General features: G+C 39.4%; 2 protein-coding genes across 13 annotated transcripts in view; one reads left to right on the forward strand and one right to left on the reverse strand.

Moving 5' to 3' along the window:
* The first annotated feature begins 336 nt into the window (after positions 1-336).
* Positions 337-11,477, forward strand: LOC109856548 (neurexin-4). Of its 5 annotated transcripts, XM_020431925.1 has the most exons (12): positions 337-663; positions 738-937; positions 1,573-1,668; positions 3,795-3,991; positions 5,996-6,137; positions 6,230-6,600; positions 6,713-7,051; positions 7,145-7,619; positions 8,034-8,363; positions 8,436-8,741; positions 8,826-9,452; positions 9,553-11,477. In XM_020431925.1, exons 2-12 carry the CDS (start codon positions 874-876, stop codon positions 10,404-10,406), a joined length of 3,801 nt encoding a protein of 1,266 aa, XP_020287514.1. In that variant the 5' UTR covers positions 337-663; positions 738-873; the 3' UTR covers positions 10,407-11,477. The 5 variants fall into 5 exon arrangements, with proteins under 5 accessions (XP_020287514.1, XP_020287513.1, XP_020287517.1 ...); XM_020431924.1 differs by lacking the exon at positions 3,795-3,991 and adding an exon at positions 4,571-4,767 and having other exon boundaries at positions 337-937; XM_020431926.1 differs by lacking the exons at positions 337-663; positions 738-937; positions 3,795-3,991 and adding an exon at positions 4,558-4,767 and having other exon boundaries at positions 1,651-1,668.
* Positions 11,478-12,033: 556 nt separating this feature from the next.
* The window catches only part of LOC109856549 (protein trachealess), a 76,954-nt gene continuing 63,209 nt past the window's right edge, over positions 12,034-25,778 (reverse strand). For 5 of the 8 annotated variants that reach the window (XM_020431935.1, XM_020431934.1, XM_020431932.1 and 2 more), the window contains 11 exons: positions 22,807-23,045; positions 19,727-19,803; positions 19,267-19,356; positions 18,019-18,220; positions 17,762-17,883; positions 17,405-17,601; positions 17,030-17,136; positions 15,961-16,077; positions 15,125-15,272; positions 14,863-14,987; positions 12,034-14,749 (listed from right to left, as the gene is read on the reverse strand). In XM_020431935.1, coding sequence (XP_020287524.1) covers positions 13,407-14,749; positions 14,863-14,987; positions 15,125-15,272; positions 15,961-16,077; positions 17,030-17,136; positions 17,405-17,601; positions 17,762-17,883; positions 18,019-18,220; positions 19,267-19,356; positions 19,727-19,803; positions 22,807-23,045 — 2,767 coding nt within the window. In that variant the 3' untranslated portion in view covers positions 12,034-13,406. The remainder of the gene's footprint in view (positions 14,750-14,862; positions 14,988-15,124; positions 15,273-15,960; positions 16,078-17,029; positions 17,137-17,404; positions 17,602-17,761; positions 17,884-18,018; positions 18,221-19,266; positions 19,357-19,726; positions 19,804-22,806; positions 23,046-25,778) is intronic. The other 3 variants (XM_020431929.1, XM_020431937.1, XM_020431936.1) reach the window with 1 other exon arrangement.

A 25,778-nucleotide genomic window follows, 5' to 3' on the forward strand; every position in this document is an offset into this window, starting at 1 on the left:
GGAGGTCAGTGACATTACTGTAGTATGTATATAATACATATAATACAATATAAAGTATAATATTATAAATATATAATAAATTATATGTGTAATATGTATTATTTAATGTTATATATAATATAAATTACAGTCACGCTATATTTTCACGTGTCCACGTATACGACAAACTGTCTTAAAATCGCTTTTCTGTCATTTATAGCACACGTGGGTATAGTTTTTTTATTACTGACAGTGAATAACTTTGTGTAGCTCCTTTTTTCTGCGTCGTCTGATAATGTAGTATTCTGTTTTATCTCTCTGCCGACATTGCACGCACACATGTACAAAGATTTTCAGGCGTTTAAACTGCATGCATAGTGCAAATTTTGGCATTGGCAAAAGGTTACAGATTAGACTTACTGGTTTTATAGATACATGTATAATAAGTCGTTTGCTAATGGAATTACATAAATGATTCAATTATCGCTTCTCATTTTTCATCAAATGAGTAATTCGACGTATCGGAAAGATTCTCAAGGCGCGGCACATTTCACGCATCACGTCATTCGATTCATTCGAGTACAGCCGCGTCATCGTGGTGGATCAGCGTGCTTTGGCGCGCGTCGTAGTGCTGTGATTGAAGAGAAGCTGGATTGTGCATAAATATATCGCAATCTCGAGAGAGTACGTTGTATTTTTTTTTTTTGGCACAAAAATATGTACGTGATTGCAAACGTGAAAGTATTCAATAAATCCAGCTTGAACTCGAAGTAACAGACTGACGCGTCTAACGTCCCACCGATCTCTGCAATCCCTGCTGATTGAATCGACGTTGTGATTAAAAGGATTCTGCGGAGAATAGAAACATTTCTTCCAGTGCAAGGCGATGATACCATGACCGCTTTCAGGTGTCTCGTGTATGCATTCGCCGTAGCGGCAAGCTCGTTCGTGTACGCCTGTAAGTAAACCTACCGACATAACCGCTACAGTAACTTTCTGACGCGACCCAGCCCATCTCCTGCAAGAACATGGCGTGCAAGTATTTGCGTTCAATTTACGTTACACAAGAGTAAATACGCATTATGCTACGTAATGCACTCTGTGCCCTTGTGTACACTTTGAATTAAGCACTCTTTTGTCATTTTTTTTTTCTGCTATTTGAAATATTAATATTTAACATGCGCAATTTATAAGTTCTAACGTTTCAGATGTTATTTACACAGTTTTTTTTTTTTTTTCATAAAATTTGTACTTAGACGTAAATAAATTTGTGTGTAATATGTCAAAACAAATCAGTGTATATAGAATTAAGAATATTATACATATTTTATGTGTTAATTATGAGAAATTGAGAAAAATATATGTATATCTACATATAATAATTTTTACACATATCACATTATATAGAACCTATATGTAAATATTATATTGATATTTTTTTATCATATTTTGGGTTTAAAAATACTTAACTAAGTCAGTATGTGTAAAACCAAAAATATATGTAAAAATTGCATGATGTTTATATGTAAGAATGTGCAAATTTATTTTATATTTAACATATATTTCACTAAAATTGTATGTACTTCTTCTTAGATGATGATGAATGCAATATTCCTCTTTTGGACAGAGCTCAATTAACAGCAACTACTTATTTACCAGAAAGAGGTCCACAAAACGCTAGGTTAAATGGTAAGAAAATGAAATGTCTATTATTAGATCTCTGTATTCATCTCATTTATTTGTTAGCTTCAAATAAGTACTTTCTTCATACAATTTTATATCATGAGTAGTAGTGTGTTGCTTGCTTTTTATTTCTGCAAAATCTCATTATCTATATTGTGCACTATATGCATTGTCTATATTGTCTCATTATCTATATTTGCTTCTGTTGTATTTGTAATAGTTAGAAATAATTCTGCTAATATTGTGTGATATTTTTGAATACATCTAACAGGAGTTAAAAAATTTAATTGATATCAGTGAGCATTGGCCATCGTGCCAGTTATGCTCAATTATGAAAGTTAGGTGGGGCTGTATGTGCTACCATGACACATCACCCAGTCATCTTATACTTATCTCATATATCATATAACTCTTCACAGCAAAAATTAAAATGAAATTAAAAGTAGATTTTTATCTTCTTTATATCTAAAACATGGAAAACATAGTGTAATAAATTTATATTTGCTTCAGGTGGATCTTCTAGTAAGTAACCTGGAGGATATTTCAAATGACAGTTGTCAAAAAAAGAAAAATATTGTTTTTATAGTCAGAGATATAATTTAAGACTGTACCAACCTGTGTTGATATATAAAAAAAGAAAACAGAGTGCACGGAATGTTCAAACTGCGATTAAATAATTTAAATGGTTATGCGTAGCATCACTAGTTTTAGAATGTCGTCAGCTATTCGTTGGGCGTTTAACTGGAAAGAGTGGAATCCAAGTGAGCAGGAGTTTGAATATGCAGTTTCTTGTATACAAAGCGACGAGAAAAGTAGAATAGGAAGATTTGTATTTCGTAAAGATGTAAGAGCTTCTCTCATTGGCCGATTATTAATGAGAAAGTTTGTGAATGAATACGCAGGTCTTCTATATGACAAGATTACTTTTGCTAGAGACGAACATAACAGACCTATATTAAAAGATAAATCTGCTGTTGTTAGTTTCAACGTTTCTCATCAAGGTTCTTATACAGTTTTAGCGGGAGAGGTTACAGATGTAAAATTAGGTGTAGATGTTATGTCATTAGATCAAGTTAGGAACGTCTCTGAATTTTTTCGTATAATGGACAAAAATTTCACAACATCCGAATGGGAGGAGATAAAAGGAAAGTCTGATTCCGGGAAATCGGAAACGGAACAATTATCCATGTTTTACAGACATTGGGCTTTAAAAGAGAGCTACGTTAAAGCGCTTGGTGTTGGAATTTTTATTGACTTAAAGAATATAGACTTTCGAACAAATTCGGAGTTGAGCAAAGACTCCATCACAACTGATACAGTTTTATACATTAATGAAGTTAAGCAAAATTGGTTGTTTGAAGAGAGTTTACTCGACTCGCAACATTGCGTTGCCGTAGCATTGCAAGAAAACGAAAATTTTCCACGCGCACGATCACATAAGAAGTTTGAAATAATAGATTATGATAAACTTATGATGCATGCGATTCCACTTTTTCCAGGAGATCCGCAATATACAATTCAATATTTTGCCAAATCTGAAAAACCGTAACTTCCATAATGGTTAATTAAATATTGCAATATATAAAAGAGATATAGAAGAAAGATGGATATGTTACATTGTATAATAATTTAATTGCAAACTAATAAAACATTAAGCAGTACTTTTGAATAATTCTTTTACTCTCACCTATTTATAAATAAGTTATAAATAATTTTTCATATTCAAAATATCACTAAGAGCATTAATAATAGATTTTTATATTTTTTGTAGTTTTTTATACACATACAGTTGTGTAATCACAAAAATATACAGAAGAATAATTATATCAATTTAAATTTTTAATTTTAATGAATACAAGACAGATTCCATCTTTTTCTCCGAAAAATTTATGTATTTTCTCTAAAAAAGAACTTTGTGTCTACACAAAACGTTTCTGCATCCTATACATATATATATTGCAAAATGTTTAAGTTTGGTACAATCGTGTAAATTAATCTCTGAATATACGTACATAAGTGATTGATATTGTTCGAATTAATTCTGATTATTTGGCTATGTTTCGTCTTATTATTTATAAGCACTTCTGTAAGTTTATCTTAAGTTGCATGCATGCATAAATGTTGTGGTGTAGGCGGAAACGCATGGACAGCTAGCAACTCAGATTTCGGTCAGTATTTAATAATCGACTTGGGCCAAATAATGAACATCACAGCCGTGGCAACTCAAGGACGAATGTTGCACAATGAATATGTTACGGAGTATCGTGTTAGCTATAGTACCAACGGTCTTGATTATATGGAGTTCAAAGAAGAAGATGGCAACGCCAAGGTAAGCTCGTTCTTGCTGTCGTTGATTTTCTGCTATCTCTATTTTTTGCTTATAACATAATGATTTGGCTTGGCATAATAAATCAATTATATGTAAGATTACTAATACTGCACGCATGTAAAATAGTCTGTACTTGTATATGTATAAATAAATACTAAGCACTTTTACGAAGCTTCTGTATTATGAACAATTATAATTAGGACAGTATTGTGTTGACGGTAAGTATTTTTATATAATTTGCACAAATTTACACCTGAATAGTGCTTTGTGCACCCATTACTTGTTTCCAACAATTTAATTTTTATTTTGACACTTTATTTTGTGTTATTTTCTTCTTTTTCTAACATCACATAAAAACATACAAACACAAAAATAGATATCAAAACTGAACTTGTATATTATAGTTGAGTTGTGTAAAAAGTTATTTCGAATTAATAGAATAATTAGAAAGTTACACGAAATAAACTAAAAAAATTCACGATCCCTTTTACATCTTATTCCGTCATTTCCTGTATCCATTTGCTTGCTTTGCTTCTACTTTTCTCCTCTTACACATGGACATGGAGCTGGGCTTTACAGGAGATTCCACGTGGTCACCCGAACTTAGCAGTTACGATCAACATCTTACTATGGAGCTGGGGGACAGATATGAGATACGCAGCATTGCTACGCGAGGGCGGGCTCATACTAATGAATACGTGACAGAATATATTGTCCAATATTCTGAAGATGGTCAAGCCTGGGCCAATTATGAAAGTCAAGATGGTGTAGAAGAGGTATTAAATTTCAAGGATCGAGTCTCAAAGTGTTCTATTCTTTCGTAGTTTAAATACTTCTCAATTACTATGGTTTGAAAAAGTTCTACGTATATAATATAATATTTATTAAAAATATTTGAAAACACATTTTATTATAATATCATTTCCATCGTAATAAAAACTTTTTCTTATTTATCTGAACAACTTGTAAAACATATTGCATTTCGTAAACTGGCAGTAAAATTTTTTAATGACTGTTCTTTCGTAGAAACTTTTGTAGAAATTAACGAAGTGTTTTGCTATGACAATAACTTCTTGTAATACGTTTCAAAAGATACTGTTTGGAATCTTCTGTTTTCTGATAATATTGCACTGGGGTTTTTAAAAAATCATGACAATTATGATATGGCGTCATCGTGATAAGTTAAAAAAAATGATAATATATATACATATATGTATATATGTAAAGTTTATACTAAAATATATATATATATATATATATATATGTGTGTATATAATATGTATATAATGTATATAATGTGCGTACTAATGAAATTTTTAATATCTGGAATTTTAATAGAATATATGTTGTAACGTCTAATGAATATATGTTCCGAATTTTTAAATAACGCTTAATATATAATAATACTTTGAATAGAGTTATAAATGTGTTTTCTTTTTATTATTGTATCAATCATGATGGCACTATATTAACATTTCTTGAAGTTATCATATGAGCTATTAACATTGGCGTTTCTTTAACGGTCTAGCTGTGCTAATGTATTTGTGCAATTGATAGTTGTTGGGTAATATTTTATCACATTTCACTCAAGATAATAATTGAACTAAAATAATCTTATTCAATAGTCACTTTATCTAATCAACAAGCACACATACAAAATCACGCAATTAAATCAAGTTGTACAAATATAAAAAAATTTATATTTTAATATATTTATTTTCGAAATGATTTCTTGAGAAGTCGTGTTTCCAAATGACGTTAGATTTAAATATTAATCACTTTGTAAACAAATCTATGGTGATAGATACTTTTCTCGTTAAGATTTATTTCTAATCGACAGCATGCACGCATTTAAATTTATACTTTGCACGTGTATCACGTTAATTATTGACTAACACTAGGATAACAAACTTTTTTTTTTTTAAATAAAATGGAAATACAGATAGTAGCAACAGAGCATGGAAAACGTTTTCTGTTGTCAAATTGTTTTTCATTTTTCTACAGATGTTTAAAGGTAATGTAGACGGAGATAGCATAAAGCTTAATAAGTTTGAGGTTCCTATTATCGCACAATGGGTAAGAATAAATCCGACTCGATGGGAAGACAGGATATCGCTGAGAGTAGAACTCTATGGATGTGATTACGGTATGAAATAACAACTAAATATGCTTTTAATGTTTTTAAACGATGATACTGACCTGTAAGACACAGTAGAAAAAATTTATCGATGTTTTCAGTGTCTGATGTTGTTTCCTTCAATGGATCATCTCTGATACGTCTGGATTTACTCAGAGAACCTATCGAAACTGATAGACATTTTATACGTTTTCGATTTAAGACAAACAACGCAGATGGTGTACTAATGTATTCTCGGGGTACGCAAGGTGATTACATAGCGTTGCAATTGCGCGACAACAGAATGTTGCTCAATATCGATCTCGGGTCCGGTATTATGACGAGTCTATCCGTTGGCAGTCTTCTGGATGACAACATGTATCATGACGTTTTGATCTCCCGCAATAGGAAAAATGTTTCGTTTTCTGTTGATAGGGTATTGATTAAAGGTAGAATAAAAGGAGAGTTTCATCGGTTGGATTTGAATCGAGAAGTAAGTATTAAGTAGTGATATTCTATAATAAAGAAGAGCAAAAATGATTCAACAATAAAAAAAATATTCAAAACAATTGGGCAAATTTATCTGCTATATATTTTTTTTTTAGCTCTATATCGGTGGTGTGCCCAATAAGCAAGACGGTCTGGTGGTGAACCAAAATTTTACCGGTTGCATAGAGAACTTTTATTTAAACTCGACGAATATAATTCACGAGCTGAAAGAGGCGGAAGAAGTGGACGAAAATTTGAAATATTATAAAACTAACACAGTCTACATTTGTCCAGAACCACCGATAATTTCCGTCACATTCGTAACTCCTGGATCCTATGCCAAACTGGCAGGTTACGAGGGTATGCGTCAGTTTAACGCTTCCCTTGCATTTCGAACTTACAAAGAAGATGGAATAATTCTCTACCACATCTTTACCAATCCGGGTTACGTCAAGGTGATGCACGAAATATATCTTAATTTTTCAATATATTTTTACTGATAGAGAAATGCAATAGTTGAACTTAATGATTTTATTTTTGACTCTCAGATGTACTTGGAAAAAGGTAAACTAAAGGTCGAGATACAAACGAGCCAGTATCCGGTCGCGATATTGGATAACTTTTACGAAACATTCAACGACGGCAAGTGGCATCAAGTGATATTGACGATAGCTAAAAATTCTCTGATTTTAAATGTTGACGGACGACCGATGATAACAAAACGTTTGCTGGATATGATAACCGGTGCGACTTACTGGGTCGGCGGTATGACCGGAAAGGACAGCAATTATGGCTTTGTTGGCTGCATGAGAATGATAAGTATCGATGGCAATTATAAATTACCGACAGAATGGAAGGAGGAAGAATATTGTTGTAAGAATGAGTTGGTCTTTGACACTTGTCGAATGACAGATCGATGCAATCCGAATCCTTGCAAACACGGCGGCGTCTGTCGTCAAACTTCTGATGAATTCTCCTGCGATTGTGCCAATACTGGATACGCGGGTGCCGTTTGTCATACTTGTAAGTGTTCATCTTGTATTTATTATTAAAAAAAAAAAAAAAAAAAAAAAATAGAGACTAAAATTCTGCACTAAAATTAAAAAAAACAATTCGTAGCAATAAATACCCTCTCATGCGAGGCATATAAGAACATGAACGCGGTAAATCAGCGTGCGGAAATTCAAATTGACATCGACGGTAGCGGGTCCCTGAAACCGTTCNTGACAGATCGATGCAATCCGAATCCTTGCAAACACGGCGGCGTCTGTCGTCAAACTTCTGATGAATTCTCCTGCGATTGTGCCAATACTGGATACAGGGCACCCGTTTGTCCTACTTGCACGTGTATATCTTGTATTTATTATTAAAAAAAAAAAAAAAAAAAAAAAATAGAGAATAATATTCTGCACTAAAATTGATAAAAACATTTCGTAGCGTTAAATCCCCTCTCATGCGAGGCATATAAGAACATGAACGCGGTAAATCAGCGTGCGGAAATTCAAATTGACATCGACGGTAGCGGGTCCCTGAAACCGTTCCCTGTCACTTGCGTATACGTCAGCAACGGTCACATACAGACAATTTTGCGTCACAGCAATGAAAATGAGACTCCTGTCGATGGATTTGAAGAACCTGGCAGTTTTATACAAGATATCAATTACGATGCTGATCTCGATCAGATAGAGGCTCTAATAAACCGATCCAAAAGTTGCAGTCAGAGTATAAGATATAGATGCAAACATTCTAAGTTATTTAACTCTCCAGGTAAATAATCTTGAAATATTTCTTGTTTTATTCTCATTTGTCTGTGAGTGCTCACTAACAGATTCTTTTCAGTTCCACAAGGTGATTATTTTAGACCAAATTCATGGTGGGTGAGTCGGAATAATCAGAAAATGGATTACTGGGGCGGCGCGGTACCTGGATCGCGGAAGTGTGAGTGCGGTATCCTTGGAAATTGCGCGGATCCTACTAAATGGTGTAACTGCGATTCCGGTTTGGAAGGATGGTTTGAAGACGGCGGATATATTAAGGAGAAGGAATATCTACCTGTGAAACAATTGCGTTTTGGTGACACGGGTACGCCACTTGACGAAAAAGAAGGTCGTTATGAACTAGGTCCGCTTATTTGCGAGGGCGATGGTAAGTTTTACTCATAATCAATACGTTAAACAGACAGTTAATTCAATAACACGAAGACAAATTTGTATATATGATCTTTTACAGATTTGTTCAAGAATGTAGTCACATTCCGAATAGTAGACGCCACCATCAATTTACCGACGTTCGATTTTGGCCATAGTGGCGATATTTATTTCGAGTTTAAAACCACAATCGAGGACGCTGTGATAATTCACAGCAAAGGACCAACCGATTACATTAAAATTTCCATAAATACTGGAAACCAGATAACTTTCCAGTATCTGGCTGGAGGAGGGCCACTTAGTGTAAGCATGCAAACATCCTACAACTTGGCGGATAATGAATGGCATTCCGTGTCGGTAGAAAGAAATCGTAAAGCAGCTCGAATCGTCATCGACGGCGCATTGAAAAGCGAGATGCCAGAACCTCCAGGTCCTGTACGAGCGCTTCTTCTCACCTCGAGTTTTGTGGTGGGTGCTACAACTGATTACAGGGACGGATTTGTCGGTTGCATAAGAGCATTACTTCTCAACGGCCAGTTGCAAGATCTGAGAAGTTACGCGCAGCGTGGATTATACGGTGTTACGGAAGGTTGTGTTGGTAGATGCGAGAGCAATCCTTGTCTCAATAACGGCACGTGCCATGAAAGATATGATGGATACTGGTGCGATTGTCGCTGGACCGCGTTTAAAGGACCGATTTGCGCGGACGGTAAGATAATGCGACTGTGTACATTAATATATAACTGACTCTATAACTGCTTCTCATATAAATAATTAAATTTAATTTCGATTGTACTTATTATTTTTAGAAATCGGCGTTAACATGCGACCCAGTTCGATGATAAAATACGATTTTATGGGCAGCTGGCGTTCCACCATCGCTGAGAAAATACGCGTTGGTTTCACGACGACGAATCCGAAAGGATTTTTACTCGGCTTGTTTTCCAACATTTCGGGAGAATATATGACTATAATGGTTTCAAACAGTGGTCATCTGCGTGTGGTATTTGATTTCGGTTTCGAACGGCAGGAAGTCATATTCCCGCAAAAGCATTTCGGTTTGGGACAGTATCACGATATCAGAATCGGTAGAAAAAATTCAGGTGCCACTTTGGTGATGCAGATCGATAATTACGAACCCATGGAGTTCCATTTCAACATAAAAGCTTCCGCGGACGCGCAATTCAACAATATCCAATATATGTATATAGGCAGAAACGAATCCATGACGGAAGGATTTTCTGGTTGCATATCGAGAGTTGAATTCGACGATATATATCCGTTGAAGTTGCTGTTCCAAGAGAACGGACCTGGCAATGTGCGCTCGCTCGGTACTCCTTTGACCGAAGACTTTTGCGGGGTCGAGCCCATCACGCATCCTCCGAATATTGTGGAGACGCGACCGCCACCGCAAGTGGACGAGGAAAAAGTGAGAGCTGCGTACAACGAGACCGACACGGCCGTTCTCGGCAGCGTATTAGCGGTGATCCTGATCGCTCTTGTAATCATGGCGATTCTTATAGGCAGATACATGTCTAGACATAAAGGCGAGTACTTGACGCAAGAGGACAAAGGTGCCGAGATTGCCTTAGATCCGGATTCGGCAGTTGTAAATTCTGCTACTGGCCATCAAGTCCAGAAAAGAAAAGAATGGTACATCTAAAAACATTTAGAGCATTTATATATGTAAGCGCTGTGTAACGCAAGTACACATAATCTAAAAAGAAAATTATTACATAAACATCTTTATATAAAAGTGTAAAATAACTTTTTGCTCTGTTTTTAATTATTTTCTTTTTTCATATGATGTCTTACGCCAAAAATATTATTTTCAAGTTTGAAATCACTTTTCGAGACTGTTCTATAGTTTTAAAACAAACGTGTCCTTCGCATTTCTTATAACTGCCGAATCTCGTAAATTTTTTATAAACTGATTATGTCGGAAATGTACGAAGTTATGTTTATTATAATAATAAGAAAAGAGATCTGAAGTAATTCTAACATGTCACTGGAGTGTGTGCATTTCACGTTCCATTTTGTATAAGTGTTTTTTTTTTTTTTTATTGGATTTAAAGTTTTTTTTATGTACTATAAACAGATTTTTATGTACAAAACTGTCTCTGTCACAGGTAAATTACTTATTATGTTTATTCCGTCTTCATTTTTTTTTTTTTTTTTTTTTTTATGTAATTTATAGTATTAGTTGTAATGTATACCGTCCAAAGTGCGTTTTACGTCTTTTAAGATTTATTTTTACTTTCATTTGTTTGATTATATGTTTTACAGATGTTTACCTTTTTTTTTTACACATTGTAGATTTGTAAAATCACCGTAGTAATTTAATATTAACATGTAACATTAGGAGTAACGTAATTTGTAATAATAATAACAAAAAATGATAATAATGATAATTATAAATTAATATAATAATGATAATGATAATTATATATTAAGCATATAACACACGATAAAAGTGTACATAAGTCATTTTTATATCGATTAGCACATTCGTTACTTTTTGTAGTAATAAATCTGGTATTAAAATCAATATCATGTACAACGATCTCCGAAAAGCACCGAAAAAAAAAAAAAAAACCATTTATAGATACATTTCACGTGTTTACACAAACAAGATCTAAAAACAATACTCAAAAAAAAGAAGGAGAATAATAATCAAGATTGTTCTACAAATAAAGGACACAAATGAAATAAATAAATCATGTACAATATTTTATTCCCGTTGCTTACTTATCATTTAGTTGTTATCATTTTTTCTTAAATGTGTGCGAAAGAAAAAAATTTAAAGTGTGTTAAAAACAAAACACTTTTTTATTCTTCTCCAACAATTTATATTCTGTGTATGTGTGTGTTCAAATATATAAATATTTTATTTTAATTTACTTACCGATATCGAGCGTTACGTGTAAACCGATTAAAACACTTGGCGGGTTCTTGCCGGAAACTGTTGCGTCCAAAAATAGAAGAACGGAAACGTGAGTGCAGAATTTTTTTATGATCAATATCAGTTTTCTGGGGAATAGCTCGCACGTAAACGTTATGTCATCGGAAGTTTTGTGAATCACCAAAATCACTGAATGAAAAAAAAAAATCAAAATAATGCTGAGCGAGCAAATCTTTTTTTTTTTTTTAGGCACGTAAGCTGTATTTACACGTGTACTCGTCAAAAAACAACTAGTCCGAAATATTAAACATTAAAATACAATAACTTTCGTAAAAGAATTCGCTACCTCCAGCAATGTCGACGTTCTCTCGCATGCGCACGACGTGTCTTTTTTTTTTTTTTTTTTTTTCGACATCTACAATTTTATCTATTCGTTTGCTTTAAAGATAATATCTCGTTGTAGAGCAGTCCCTAGAAATATACATACAAAATGTATCTCTTGTTCTTAATAAGTAAAGAATCTTCAGTACGTATATTTAATAATAAAAGTGTCTATTTTTAATATCACACTCGTGTTCTCCAATTGTTCTAATCGTGTATTTCCGTGCATTGACGTAAACGCATTTGAATAAGTAACATATTTTATTTTTTTTTTCCCCTTCGTATATATGCCAGAGTCTCGTCACTTGTTCACCACTTTGTGAATTGTTGATCGTCGAAAAACTCGGGCATGATTATTAAAATCTGATTGATTTAATAATCCCGGTAAGTGTTGAATATGAATGGGTTCTGAATTGTTTAACATTTGTTTGACTGCAGTTTCGAAGTGTGAAACAAAAAAAAAAAAAAATATTTTGCAACAAACCAACTCTTTGAAACAGAATGGGCACGAACATCGTACTTAGAGTACAAGAAGTCGTTTCAGATTCAACAAATTTTTTTCAACTAAAACAGATTTTAGCGCGAATTAATAGAGATAGCGATTTCTTCTTAAAATGCCACGCTACTTATAAAACACTTGGTTTGATATCGAGATAAATTTTGTCAGCAGTTTCTTTTTTTTTTTTTTTGCTAAATTAAATGTCTAGAGCGTGTTAAGACTGTATCGTTTGTTCTACGAAAATCATCCGCGCAACGAAATATATGTATATATATATATGTAATGAGAGATACAAAATACTCCAAGTATCGGCGCTCTTGAGTGCCGATCGTCGTTGGCGATGAATTGCGCTTGATGAATAACGCGGTGTGAGAACAGTTGTTTCCTCACCGGTTGCCGATATATATATATATATATATATATATCACATGTAATATTAAATCGCGAGAACCCTAGATAGTGTTATGCCTCCTTGAGCGTCGCGTCAGATCACTTCAGAACACGCACGGTGAACACGCATGAGTTCTAGTTGACTGCATACTCGTACGCAGATATCTCCGAAAGATCAACATATATAATAATTTATTCATTATATTACAATAAAATCGTTCTACATAATGAAGAAGAGAGCGATTGTTGGGACGCGCTTGGCGCATCCGCGGCCGAGTCCGAGAAGAAGAACAATTCTTCTTTTTTCGGATCCCAAAATCTCGACAACGTGGATCGCTCGCCGTTACGGTGATCGCGATAGCGACGTAATAGCGTATCACTGATATGCACGAGAGGGGGAGGGGAGAGAACTTTGGGACTTTAATTACAGTCGCTTAAGTACACGTGTTCCGCGTACGGATGACGATGGCGGGGATTTACGGACGGGACCACTAGGACGCCGAGGTGTACCAGCCGTTCGCCGTCGACTTGTTACTCGGATGGTAGATGTGGAAGCCGGCGCTGCCGGCCGGATGATGATAGAACTGTGGCTGCTCCGCTAGACCCGCCGAGGCGTATGCCGCCGCGGCGTCCAGGGCACTCGGATGGACGGTGGCCGAGTACACCTGGGGCTTCAGAGGTAACGGTTGCGCTGGCTCATACTGGTGACGAAGAACTTGATCCGCGTACGCAGACGAGCTCTCGTAGCTGCTTATCACGTTCACAGGGTGCAACTGCTGCTGTTGCTGCTGCTGCTGCTGTTGTTGTTGTTGCTGCTGCTGTTGCTGTTGCTTGTCTCTTGGCGAGACCGACGACGGAGGCGTCATCGCCGAGTGATAGTCCACCGAATAACCGGCCGCGGTGGCGGTGGTGTACGACGACACCAGACTGGTGAAAGCATCGGCGCAACTGGTGCCGTTGGACCCCTTCTGATTGTGCGCGGCGAGCACGAACTGATGCTCACCGTATGTACTGGAGCTCTCAGATCCCGGCGGCGTGGGCAGAGGTCCGTTAGGAGCTGTTTCACCAGGATAATAAATGCCGGCCGACGTGGGAGGGCGGGTACCACCGCTCGACGTGATTCCGTGCACATTGGCGCGGATCACACTCTCGCGATTGGCGGCATACAGCTGTCTGAGAAGAGCGGAGGCAGGTAAGGGAGCCGCAGCAGATTGTTGCGGACTCAAATGGCCAAGGTGATGATGCGCGCCGATCCACTGTATCGTGCTTCTCTGTTGCTGCTGTTTCAGCAACGCGTCCGTGCTGAAGTCTGTTGGCTGGTGAAGCGCAGCAGGTGAATTGGATTTGTTCAGCGAGCTGCCCGGTAGATGTTTCGACATTGCTTGCTCGAGATCCTTCACTGAGGTGCCTGTGCTCTCGGGATTGTCCAGCCTGCCGGTCGTTTCAGCGGTACGCCGAGACTTCGGACTGGTCGAGCAAAGAGTTTGCTCGGTCGCCGAGATCGAGTGCGTGGACGATGTCGCGCTAGGACTGAGCGCGCGAGTTCTCTCGCCGCTCGCCGACTCCTTCACCGCGGTCTCTTCCTCGTCCTCTTCCTCGTTTGAGCTGCTGTCGTCATCGTGAATCTTTCGCTTGTGTCCGCGTAACCTCACCACGAGCGTGTTGATGTTGCCGACCGTCGTCTGCGATTCCTGCTGCAGCTGCGCCATATTGTCGTGATGCCGACTACCTCGTTTTTCGCTCTCCGACGCGTGGCTCTCCTCTCGTTCCTCCGGCGGTGACCGATGAGACTGTTCTTGATGTTGATTCGCGGGGCCGCCTCGACTACGACCCTCTGAAATCAAAAGTCGCAACGAATATCGCTTCAAGATGGAGAACATGAGAATTTTCCGGAATACACGGCTGGAGCTATTCGCGTTTTCCGCTACATCGAAGAATGTTTTGTACCTCCTCTGTCGGCGTCCGGCGATCCATTCTCTGGATCGTTTCCGGCCGTATCTTCTCTCTTAACGCCTGCGACGCCGTCTTCTAACTGACAGCAGTCCATGATTAAATTTTCATACTCTCGGCCGCTGAAAAAAAAAAAAACACGAATCTAATTAAATTCAATAACATACATACGATTGAAACGCAAAATTATATAAATAATGTTGCGTAAATTCTGTTTGTTTGTTTGTTTTTTTTTTTTTTGATTTATTTGAAGACTCACCTTATAACATAATTGACGCAAATGATATTTTGCTCCTCCGCATTTTTGGAATTGCACACAACGGTGGCGCACGTCTGTAGCCACGTGTATCCGCCGCTTTTGTTCATTAGTCGATAGTAGTGTGTCAGTACTTGTCCTTTGTGAATTACTGCAATCAATCGGACTTGTTTTTAAAAACTACCGACTTATCGCGAAAAACAAAAACACACCAAAATTAATATTTTGAATCGATATCTTCTCTCATTTTTTTTTTTTTTTTTTTATTTTAAACACTTGATATCGTTTTTCGTAAGTACTGCAATGCGTCGAGAAGCTACCGTTTGTACGATGACGAGGAAAATTGATCATATTCGGGGATTATTATATTCAACTTGTCTTTTCGTCTCTGTATAATGCTCTAAGAAGCGGTGCCTGCAGATGCAAAGATGCCTCGTGTTTTCAAAGACATCTTTGTTAATTGAAAAACAAATTATTCTTACGTATAATTATTCTGTCTGTTTTTTTTTTTTTTTTTTTTTGACAATGTGCTCATTTGCGTCGAGGTTATACTTTCCCGCTCTCCTCCATTCCGGCACCAATAAAACACGACGATAAAAAAAAAAAACTCACTATATCTGTTAATCTCACAAGAACACGTGCATCCAATTAACGAACAATAACGACATACTCGCGACATTTCACGTCGCAATAGAAGGCGCGTGATATTTTATTTTTATTAATTTTAACGCAATCGAATTTGATCATTAATGAGGAAACACATCCTGATTTGTCCCAATGCCTACGTAAGCTAATATCTGTGATCAGAAACGTTCAAATACAAACAGATACGTACTTACTAAAAATCTGCAAGCGGTCGCGCGCAGTCGAAAAGACCGACGTATTAATACTTTCGTGCTTTTCCCTCTTCCCGCACAGCTTTGACACCCGCCGCGTTCTTTCACCAAAGTATTTTCCTAGAACAACAGGAGCAAGAAATGCTGCGTGGCAGATCTATTCGGCTTTATTTGTTGGAAACGTGTGCATATGTTTATTAATCGCGACTTTATTCTCGTTTCTTTTCCCCGCGAGCACAAAAAAAAAAAAAAAATTCTTTTATAGCAAAAAATATAGAAGAAAATGTATCTCACAATGAGCCGTTCAAGTGCGATATCAAAATGTTGATTAAAAAACGTTTAATTTTAATTTTTTTGATCTGATTTGAGCGAATCGACATTGTCATATGTTCGTCTCAATCAAAGAGAAATCTCACAATTTAATTGCCGATTTGCCATAGACATGTAGGTCAGTCAAGATATACTCTTTTTTCAATTGTTCATGTGCGTTTCTTATTACGACTCCTTTTTTTTTTTTCCGACACGCTATTTCTTGCGAATTCCGCAATTTGTATCGAACAACTATTGTATTGCTTTTGCGGAGCTATTTTCTATTTCTTCTTTTTATCTGTTTCTTTTGTATTGATTGGATTCATTTTAGTTTTATTTTATCAATCCTATTATCGTTCGAAATCTTCGGTCTGATAAATGTTCGCACAGTTAACGCAATCGATAAGAATAAATCGCTGTGGAAAAGCACATCGTCCTGCGTTCGAAATATCCCGATTCGAAGATTTTGCTTCCAATGATCATTATGAAATCACAGCATGGCGCGGTGCTATCGTCTATAATTTCGTACTGTACTAGATGCGATGGTGTAATTTAGGTTTCGCGCAACGTTCGCTAAACGCGCGCGTCAGTTTTGTTTCTTTCGAACATTACACAGAAAACTCTTCCAGGGAGCGCGAACGAAAAAATCCCTCGTGTGCGATTTTACGAAACGATCTCGTGCAAACGGTATACTCAGCGACTTTTTTGATTTGGGCGAATTTTTTATAATTTTACACGATACGATTGGTATTATTATACTCACGATCTATGTGAGACTTCCGAAGACGATTCGCGTCTTCGCCGTGGCACAGCGTGTACAAGTTCTTCCCCGTTAATTCGTCGGCCGTGTAGTCCAACAATTCGGAAACCCTGAAGACACGAGAATTACATGTTCCTATTATAAAAAAAAACAGCCATAACTTATAGACTAATCTATATTTGTGCGTGTGTGAAAGAGAAAAAAAAGACGAAGAGAAAGAGAAAGAGAAACATAAAATAATTTTAATGGAATATAAAATATTTATATTATTTACACTTTTTTTATAGTTATATATTTATTTTTTTTTTGTAAAACAAGAAGACATATGTATTTTTTGTACAAAAAAAAAATGGTCATTCGCGTACAACTCGCACTTACTTTGGTTCGCAGTGTGCTATCCGAAAGTCGAAATTAATTCGTGTGACGAACATGTCGGTTTCGAGACGAATTTCGTGCACACTCGGAGGTGGAAGCGCGATGGCCAGCCCGACCATGCCCATCAAAGGCGGCGCGGATGACTTTCTTGTATGGCTAAATAGAAACTGTGGCCTCAAACGACACAGCAACAATACAACCTGTACGCGCGTATAAATATGTAACATTTGATTTACGTATTTTCACACTGTGTGGTATTGAATATCACAAAAATTATACGTATATCAGTTAATTTTATTTTATTTTCAAGCAGATTTCATGTATGTAAAATTTTCAAAAAAAACGCACGAGATTGCTTACCCGGTAACCTGACGATTTGAAATGACACCCCCTCTTCGTCAGAGTGGATTTCATTCTAACGCAAAACGCCCGGTCGTAACCCTTGTAGAGTCCGGTCGCTGACAGCGACATTACCGAGGACACTGAGGATGCATAGGGGGGGAAAAAAAAAAGAAAATTGCAAGTTTTATTCGAAATCTTTTTACAAGCGAATATTTGTATATTTGCATGTTCTAGTGAGAGACCGCGACCGTTCGTTACGATTACGCGGGGATTACCGTCAGGATTCGCGGTGGAAGACGAACCATGTTCTTCCGACGCGCTGCTGCTCGGCGATGCTAGACCGGAATTGGACGAATGCGCGCCCGAGGTGCTCGACGATGACGACGACGTTGCAAGTCCCAGGCCGAGCTGCTCGGCGACTTCGGCGTGATCTTGCTGATGAACGTAATCGAACACGCTCGACCCCGTCATTTCTACCTGAAATTAAGCAACGATCTTCTTTTCTTCGTAACGGGGGATTTGTTTTACGTTCCGATGTTTCGGGGGATGACTGTTGGAAGACATATATATATGGTTCTGTATCGTGCCCCGAAACATCGGACTGTGTCTTATCACAGCTGCCGGACGGTTTCGAGCGAAACGGCGAAAAGCAAGGGGGTACGTAGGGGATACCCTGAAGAATCCAAAAGAAGCAACGGTCCCGTGGTTGCGGCGGCCATGTTTGTGCCAACGTCGGGCTTTCCGTCGGTTTTCCGAATCCCCGAAACACCCTATTGATTGCCGCACGAGCTTCGCGAAGCCGAGAGAGCTAGTACACCGGTCACCTCCCGTACCTTCCTCACCTCTCTCTACCCCGCTTTACCGCCAACGCCGCCACCGCTTGCTGGCTTCTACTACTACTCTCTTTCCCCCCGTCCACCTTCTCGCTCTCTCGCGGCATTAGGAATGGCGAACACGCCGCCGTGCAGAGGCTACGTGAGCCGCATGCGACCACCTCCGCCCGCCGCCATCCACCCATCCTTTCTTCCCCCCTTCTGTGTCATGCTCGCCGTCGTACCAGCCAGTATGGCCGCCAACTCGTACAACCTTCTCCTCTTTTCCTCCCTTGACCTCTCCTCCTTATTCTTCTACAACGCTATCAACTTTTCCTTCTTCTTCTTCTTCTTCTTCTTCTCCTCCTCCTCCTCCTCCTCCTCCTCCTCCTCCTCCCTCTTCTTTCGCTACCGCCGGCACCACCATCGTTTCGCTGCTACCTACCACTACTACTTCAACGTTTCAACCTCCTTCTCTTCCGTCAACTTTTCTCTCCCCCTCCCACGCGTTTATACCTTTCTACTATATCTGGCCTTCCGGCTGGCGGTACACGTTGCATTCGCGTTGCTTTTTATTCGCTTTCGCTTTCTCGTTATCGTTATCACTTTTCTCTTACGCACCCCTATAACCTGGCGCGCGCGTCATCCCTCCCCCGTCCGTCTCATCGACCATCTATCTCTCGCTGAAGCGAGCACATCCCGCGCGCTTACCTGTGAGAGGCCGAGATATATCGAAACAGTCTCGGATATGTACAGGAATCTACCATCAGCCGCGACAGCCATCGCGAAGCCGTCCAGGGACTAGCGACAGAAAATACGAGACACTTGAGAAACTCGGTGTCGAGAATATTCGCACGATGCGAGTGCGCGCGCTTCTTGTTTTTTTATTTTTTTTTTTTTTTTTTTTTATTATTATTAAATGTCATAGTCTTTCAAGAGATGGTCGCCGAACCATTCTCCCTGAGTTTATTTCGTGTATTTCGACTATACTTCAGATATAATTGTTACAAGTACATGTCAACTCAAAAGATTCATTTTAAAAATTTCAAAATTGATGTATAATATAATATGACACAATTTTACAATTTTTGAATAAGTGAAAATTGAAAATCAACGTACAACTCGATGAACGTTATCTCGTTGTCGGATGAGAGAGAGAGAGCGAACTTACCTGTAATATGTGGGTACCTTGATGAATTTCGAAATGATCTATCGCCGCATTCGACGACGATCTGACTCGGTTGGCACCTGCACAGAGAATTAAGATAAAAATATACACACACGTTAACGATTACACCTAAAATGTGCTAAACGCTTTCATTCACCTATCCGACTATCTATCGTAACAGTGTTTTTTTTTTCTTCATGTTTTACGTACCTGTTGTTTTAATTATAAGTAGCTAAAAATCTAAAGTTCGCGTCCGAAACTGTTCGTAGGCAAATGACGAATCGACGGCATACGTTTATTTCGAAAAAGGTATTCTTGATTGATCAGCGATATTATACGTGACTCATGTGCGCGCCGAGCCAAAGGAGTAACTCAGTCTTTGAACCCCTTTAACGCCTTCTTTTCTCCCCTCGTTTAACAAACAAGACGGCCTACTTCTTACCCGTAATAATAATCCCACGCTTCCCCACCGAGGCTCGTAATGAAAGACTTAGAAGACTCGATCAAACTCGCGCGCGAACCGCTTAATCTCGTAAGTCCATCGGGATGAGGAGAAATGAGCTCTACTTGCCGGACTCTGACCCCAAGTTCAGTCAACAAGGTAATACTGATATTTCCTATCGTGTATATATATATATATATGTATACATAAAGCCGGACTTCGGGGTAATCTAACTGGATTTCGTCTTGACGAACGCCTTTGTTCTCTCAATTATATAAATTCCCTTTTCATCATCAGAACACTGACGATTAAAGAACGTACTCGTCAGGAAAACACATGTTTTCATTATTAAAACAAAATTCCCGTTAAAACATTCCGGGTTTTTATTCAAGAACAAAGATTTTATTGAAAATTAAAGATTACAAATATAAAGTTCGTGATCGTTCCGTTTTGCGGTCAGTTTTGCGCGGTCAGCTCCGCACGTTCGTTTCGGCCACTCGACAAACTCCGGCGTTTGTCACAATATTTGGATAAATATAACTTGGCCGTTTGCTTTTTTTTTTTTTTTTTCGTAGGCAGTTAGAAAAATATCCGTACCGATGTGTTTCCGAACAAATATTACGTGTAATTGTCGTGTGCGGGAGAGATGTCGCTCGATTTATTTTTGAGAGATCCCGACGTCGTTGCGAATCAGCTTCGAAAAGCCTTCGGAATCTCGAATCATTTTAGCCGGGTTAAGTCGAGAGGCCTCTCTCGTTCCCCGGCTCTGACATGCGGCGCGAATAGAACAGGGGGTGCACTGGATTTAGTTTGACGAGGAGTTGCGGCAGCGATGCGCGGCGCCTAACTCAATTTCGTTAGTTTAGTTACATTGGCGGTTGGTAACGCGAGGAGCGCGCGCGGGTGCGCTCGCGCCCCCGCGCACACAGGGGGTTGTCGTGATTAGATTTTCATGCGGATAGCGGTGGCGGAGGTAAGCCTTTATACGTAACCCGACGTACGTGCGGGAGTCTCTTCTCTCGCTTTCTCTATCTTTCCGCGACCCTCTCCCGCACACTGTAAATATTAACTCAACCAGTCCCCTTGCACTCCGAAAATATGCGGTGGTCTGCGCGAGAAAGTGAAGCTTCCGACGATATCAACGTCCTTCACAAAGATCGTTCTCTTTTTACGCGAGGAAAGATTTTTTCTCTCGCGGAATAGACGTGGCGGACGTTTGTTTCAGCGACTAGTTAGACTCCGGTATTGACAAAATCAATTCTTTTAATAAAAAAAAAAAAAAAAAAAATAACATTTTCATTCAAATTACACGAAGAAAATGTAAAACCAAGATAGCAAACGTAAACAATATTTTTCGATTGATGAAGAAAAAGAACGTGGGAGCGACGAGCAGCTAAAGTACACTAAAATAGAATCGTGGCTACTCCCTTTTTTCGCTAAATGAAGCACGAAAATGAAAGAGACCCGCGGCGATGTTATCGCTCGATGATTGCCGACAATTCTCTATTACTATGTATCTGGAAATCTCTCGCCGGCTGCATGGTCACTGGAATTATAAAGGGTATCTGAAAGCTCGATCTATTGCCAACGAGCTTACGTGTTTCCTTAAAGAAACTATTGTCCGATTCTCTCTTCTCGTGTTGCATTACCGCGCGCATATGTTAGACCGAAATATTTAATTTTCAAAATGCGTTTTGTCGATTCAAATTAATTGTCGGTAATCTAATGTCGCGAGATACACGCGTTTCAGGAAACATTGTATCTAAAAAAAAAAAAAAAAAGAAAGCACGTGTCAGATCATATAAATCAAATTGGAGTGTAACGGTGTGACATGACGCGTCAATTTTGTTCGATTATAGAAAGACACGCGTCTATCGAAAATCCACGAAATCTATTCGTCGATGTGATCGCTGCGTTTATGTTATCTGCGATGTTTATTTTTATCTTTATTATTTTATTTTCTCTCCTTTCTCTCTCTCTCTCTCTCTTTCTATCTTTTTTTGTGGATTATTAAATACTTTACAATTTTTAAAAATATTTCACGTCTTATTCGTGATTACTGTATATTGCATTTTTCTAAATATACGCAATATGCGCGTCGAAAAATCCGTGATATACATATATTGATGTACCGCGATTGAAATACCGCGATGACACATTTCGCACATGTCCGCCGCAATGCCAGTCTGCTCTACTGCAGACGACGCGGACGTAAAGGAATTACAACGCGGCTGACTTCCTCTCTTATTCTTATCCCTGGAGAGAAAGTTAGGTCCACGGAATACGGGTTCCAGTCCCTATTAACAGTTCGGATGACTTCCCCCTTTGCCGAGGTTAAACGCTGATCCATCAAGAAACATCATCGGCAGATATATCTTTATTGATCAACCCTCCTCCCCCCCCCGGCCGAATTGTCTATCGACATAAATTAAAACAAAATGTCTGCTCGATACTGCGCGATACGCATGTAGGTGTATATATCATAATTACACATAAGCAATAACATACAAGCAATAAATGAGATATTGCGATAAAAGTTAGAGATTCGCAAATTTAGACTAAAATACAGAGATCAGAATTTATTTATTTATTTATTTATTTTTTTTTTTTGTCGTTGATGATATTTCGTGTTTTGACTTACCTTTGACAGATTTGCTTGGCGGTGGACCGTCGCGGGACCACGGCGGATCGCCGTGGCTGGAGAAGTCGCGCAGTTTCAGATACGAGATCGTTAGTCTTATTATGGAGGCTTTGTCCAGCTGGGAGGTGATGGCCGCCGGTAGAGGAAGCATTTTCGCGAGCTCGTAAAACTCGAAGTTCTCCTTACCCCGTCGCGACCTCGCCGCGTCTCTGCTCTTTTCCTTGCGCAACTCCAGGATGCTGTAATTCAGAACACGCGCACGCGGTTACGGCGGTGAAGCAATACATTTTGTCAGATTACAGTAAACGCTACACTGTGGATATTGCAATTCGCAGAATGTTACCCCCCTTCCTAAAAAAAAAAAAAAAAAAAGAAATCTCAAATAATTCCGAAACGCAAACGCTTTAATCCTTCAACCGCGATAGTTGAAATTCCAAGCGCGAACCTCGTCGTGTTTCCTTAAGCGCTCGGCTTCGTCCGATCGATTCGGTACCATCGTCGGTTGAAAGGATTAATGGTTCGATGAACATTCTGGCGATCGATCGTGAGCTCATGAATTCGGCGATAAGTCGGTCATAATAGAAAAAGACCGGCGATCGGCCCGCAAATTCGTCCGACACTTCCTGTGTGTCGCGTACCTTTTACGGGTTTCTCGCGGTTCATTGCGACTTGTCTTTTAATGGCGAGCGCGAGTAAGCCAAGTGTGTGTGTGTGTGTACGCAAAGAGAGAGAGAGAGAGAGAGATAGGTGGGCGTTATTTCGCGCAAATGCGCGCATCGCTCGAAGCTGAAATTATGCGGTCGCGCAAATAGGTATAAAGGAGGAGAGGCGTGGCGGCGGCTACCGCTTAAGCGGCATACATTATTCAAACGCTATGAAGCCCATGTTTACTGACAAGCCGGCGAGTGTATCCGCGAGTGAACATCGACGTAACGTTAACCACGCCCAATGGACGGCCCCCCCGGTACCGGTTTTACATGTTAACTGTAAACGTTGGCCAATGAAAACGACCGATGCGCGTTGCACACGCACCAAATCTATGCGCTTTCTTGGTGTTTCTCTTGGTCATTAACCTTTCCGTTAACGACGCGGTATCGGAGATTACCGAAGTTGACAACACGCGCGGATGGACCACGTCGAACGTTCGTTTCCTGGACGTCGCGAGTACACACGCGAAAAGATTTTATTAAACCGCACGATAAACATACCCCTCCCCCCTCCCGTCCACCCTCAAATGCGAAACGCGAATCGCTAACTTTTTCATTAATTTTAAATGCCAATCTTTGAGTCGTTTTTTTGACGTTTACCCATCAATTCTAATGACGCGGTAACAATGAAATTGCGCATTTTCGAGAATATCACAAAATGGCTGTCGATCTCGCGGAACGGAAAGAAAAAATTTGTGAAATAGAAACATAATATTAATATTTCGAAATGAAAACAAAACAACAACTAAATAAACAAAAGAGTCGCAACTTTTAGCTACATTAGTTATTCTCTTCATCTCGAACAACAATGAGCAATTAACTCTTTTCGCTTGAGACCACTTCGGCGGTAGTTCTAAATCGGGAGTGGTGCGGCAAACTCCGCGAAATCTCTCCCCAGAAAGGTATCAGGGTTAAGAGTTAGCCTATTAACTAAGTTCCGTCGTTTCTCTAACGGGGGATGGGGAGTCAGGTCCGCCCCGGAAGAAGTCGGTGGTTCGAAGCTGAAATGATTCGAAACGCGATGGGATTTTTATTCGTTCGCTATTGCGCTTAACGACTGTAAAACGCCGCTCATGCTTTTTCCCCACCCTGGGATTGTCTCTCCCTCGCGCGCGAGATGTGCCAACACGACGGTAACCCATTATGACCGTTCTCGCCGCCCGCGCCCGAACAGGGATCGGAAGTCGTAAAAACGAAAGAAAGGGGAGAAGAAGAGAAAGAGAGAGAGAGAGAGAGAGAAAGAGAAAATTGCCGATATAGAAGCCGTCACGGTGGCAGAATCTTGTTTTGGCATTTTACAGGCATATTTCGCGACACTCGATCCTCCGGCCCTCGCTCGAGAGAGTTTCGTGTTCACAGACAGGGCTTTCGTTCTCGTCCCAAAGGGATAATGACAGATTCTTCCCTTCCGCGGCGTTTACCAAGTGATGAAGTGTACACCTCGATCATACACCGAACTGTTGTCTGTTGGATGTCTGTTGCGAATCTGCTAGACTTGCAACTCGAACGGATCCCACGCGCATGTATTAATGTTAATATTATAACAATTCACACACACGTTGTTTCTGCGCTTATTTATCGCCGCCTGTCAGAAAAAAAAAAAAAAAAAAAAAAACAGAGGCGCAAATCAAGATGTCGATTAAAAGCCGACACTTCCGCCGATGATTGGCCAAAGGTGAGGACTAAAAGGATGGAAGGGACGCAGCTTCCTTTTTTTTCCTTTGACCGTGCCGAATCCATTCCCTCAGGAGTTTGGCCAGAGGAAAAGCTATGCCTAAGCACACACGAAGCAGCTGGCTCTTTCTCGATCGTTCGGACCGAACGCGGCAAAGGCGTCTGCTGCAAACGTGTGAAAATAAAATTACGCCCAACTTTCGCACAAATTGGTTGGAATTGGGCGGCGGTGGCGGCAGCGAAGGGGCTCGCGAGTCCCGAAAATCCCGTGGGACCGGAGATAGTGGTCCCTCGCGCAACCATCGCCCGGGTATATCCTTAGCGAGATCCTCGAGAAGGAAGGAGAGCGCTGCGCACAAGTCCTTTTTTTTTTTTCTAAGTGCTGCCCATCAATAATTCAGCAGAGAGCTATGACGAGAGCTCGCCCTTTCGGATCCAAGAGCGCAACGATCCCTTTTCTCTTCGTTTCTCGCGATCTCGGATCGTCGAATCGTCCGCTACTAATACTTTATGTCGGACGAGTACGAAAAACTGCCAGCTGCGCGTAATCGTTATCGTCCGGATTACCGCACGGATAACACAATATCGTTT

Source organism: Pseudomyrmex gracilis, unplaced genomic scaffold, assembly GCF_002006095.1.
Source record: "Pseudomyrmex gracilis isolate BER0280 unplaced genomic scaffold, ASM200609v1 scaffold_121, whole genome shotgun sequence".
Taxonomy (NCBI): Eukaryota; Metazoa; Arthropoda; class Insecta; order Hymenoptera; family Formicidae; genus Pseudomyrmex; species Pseudomyrmex gracilis.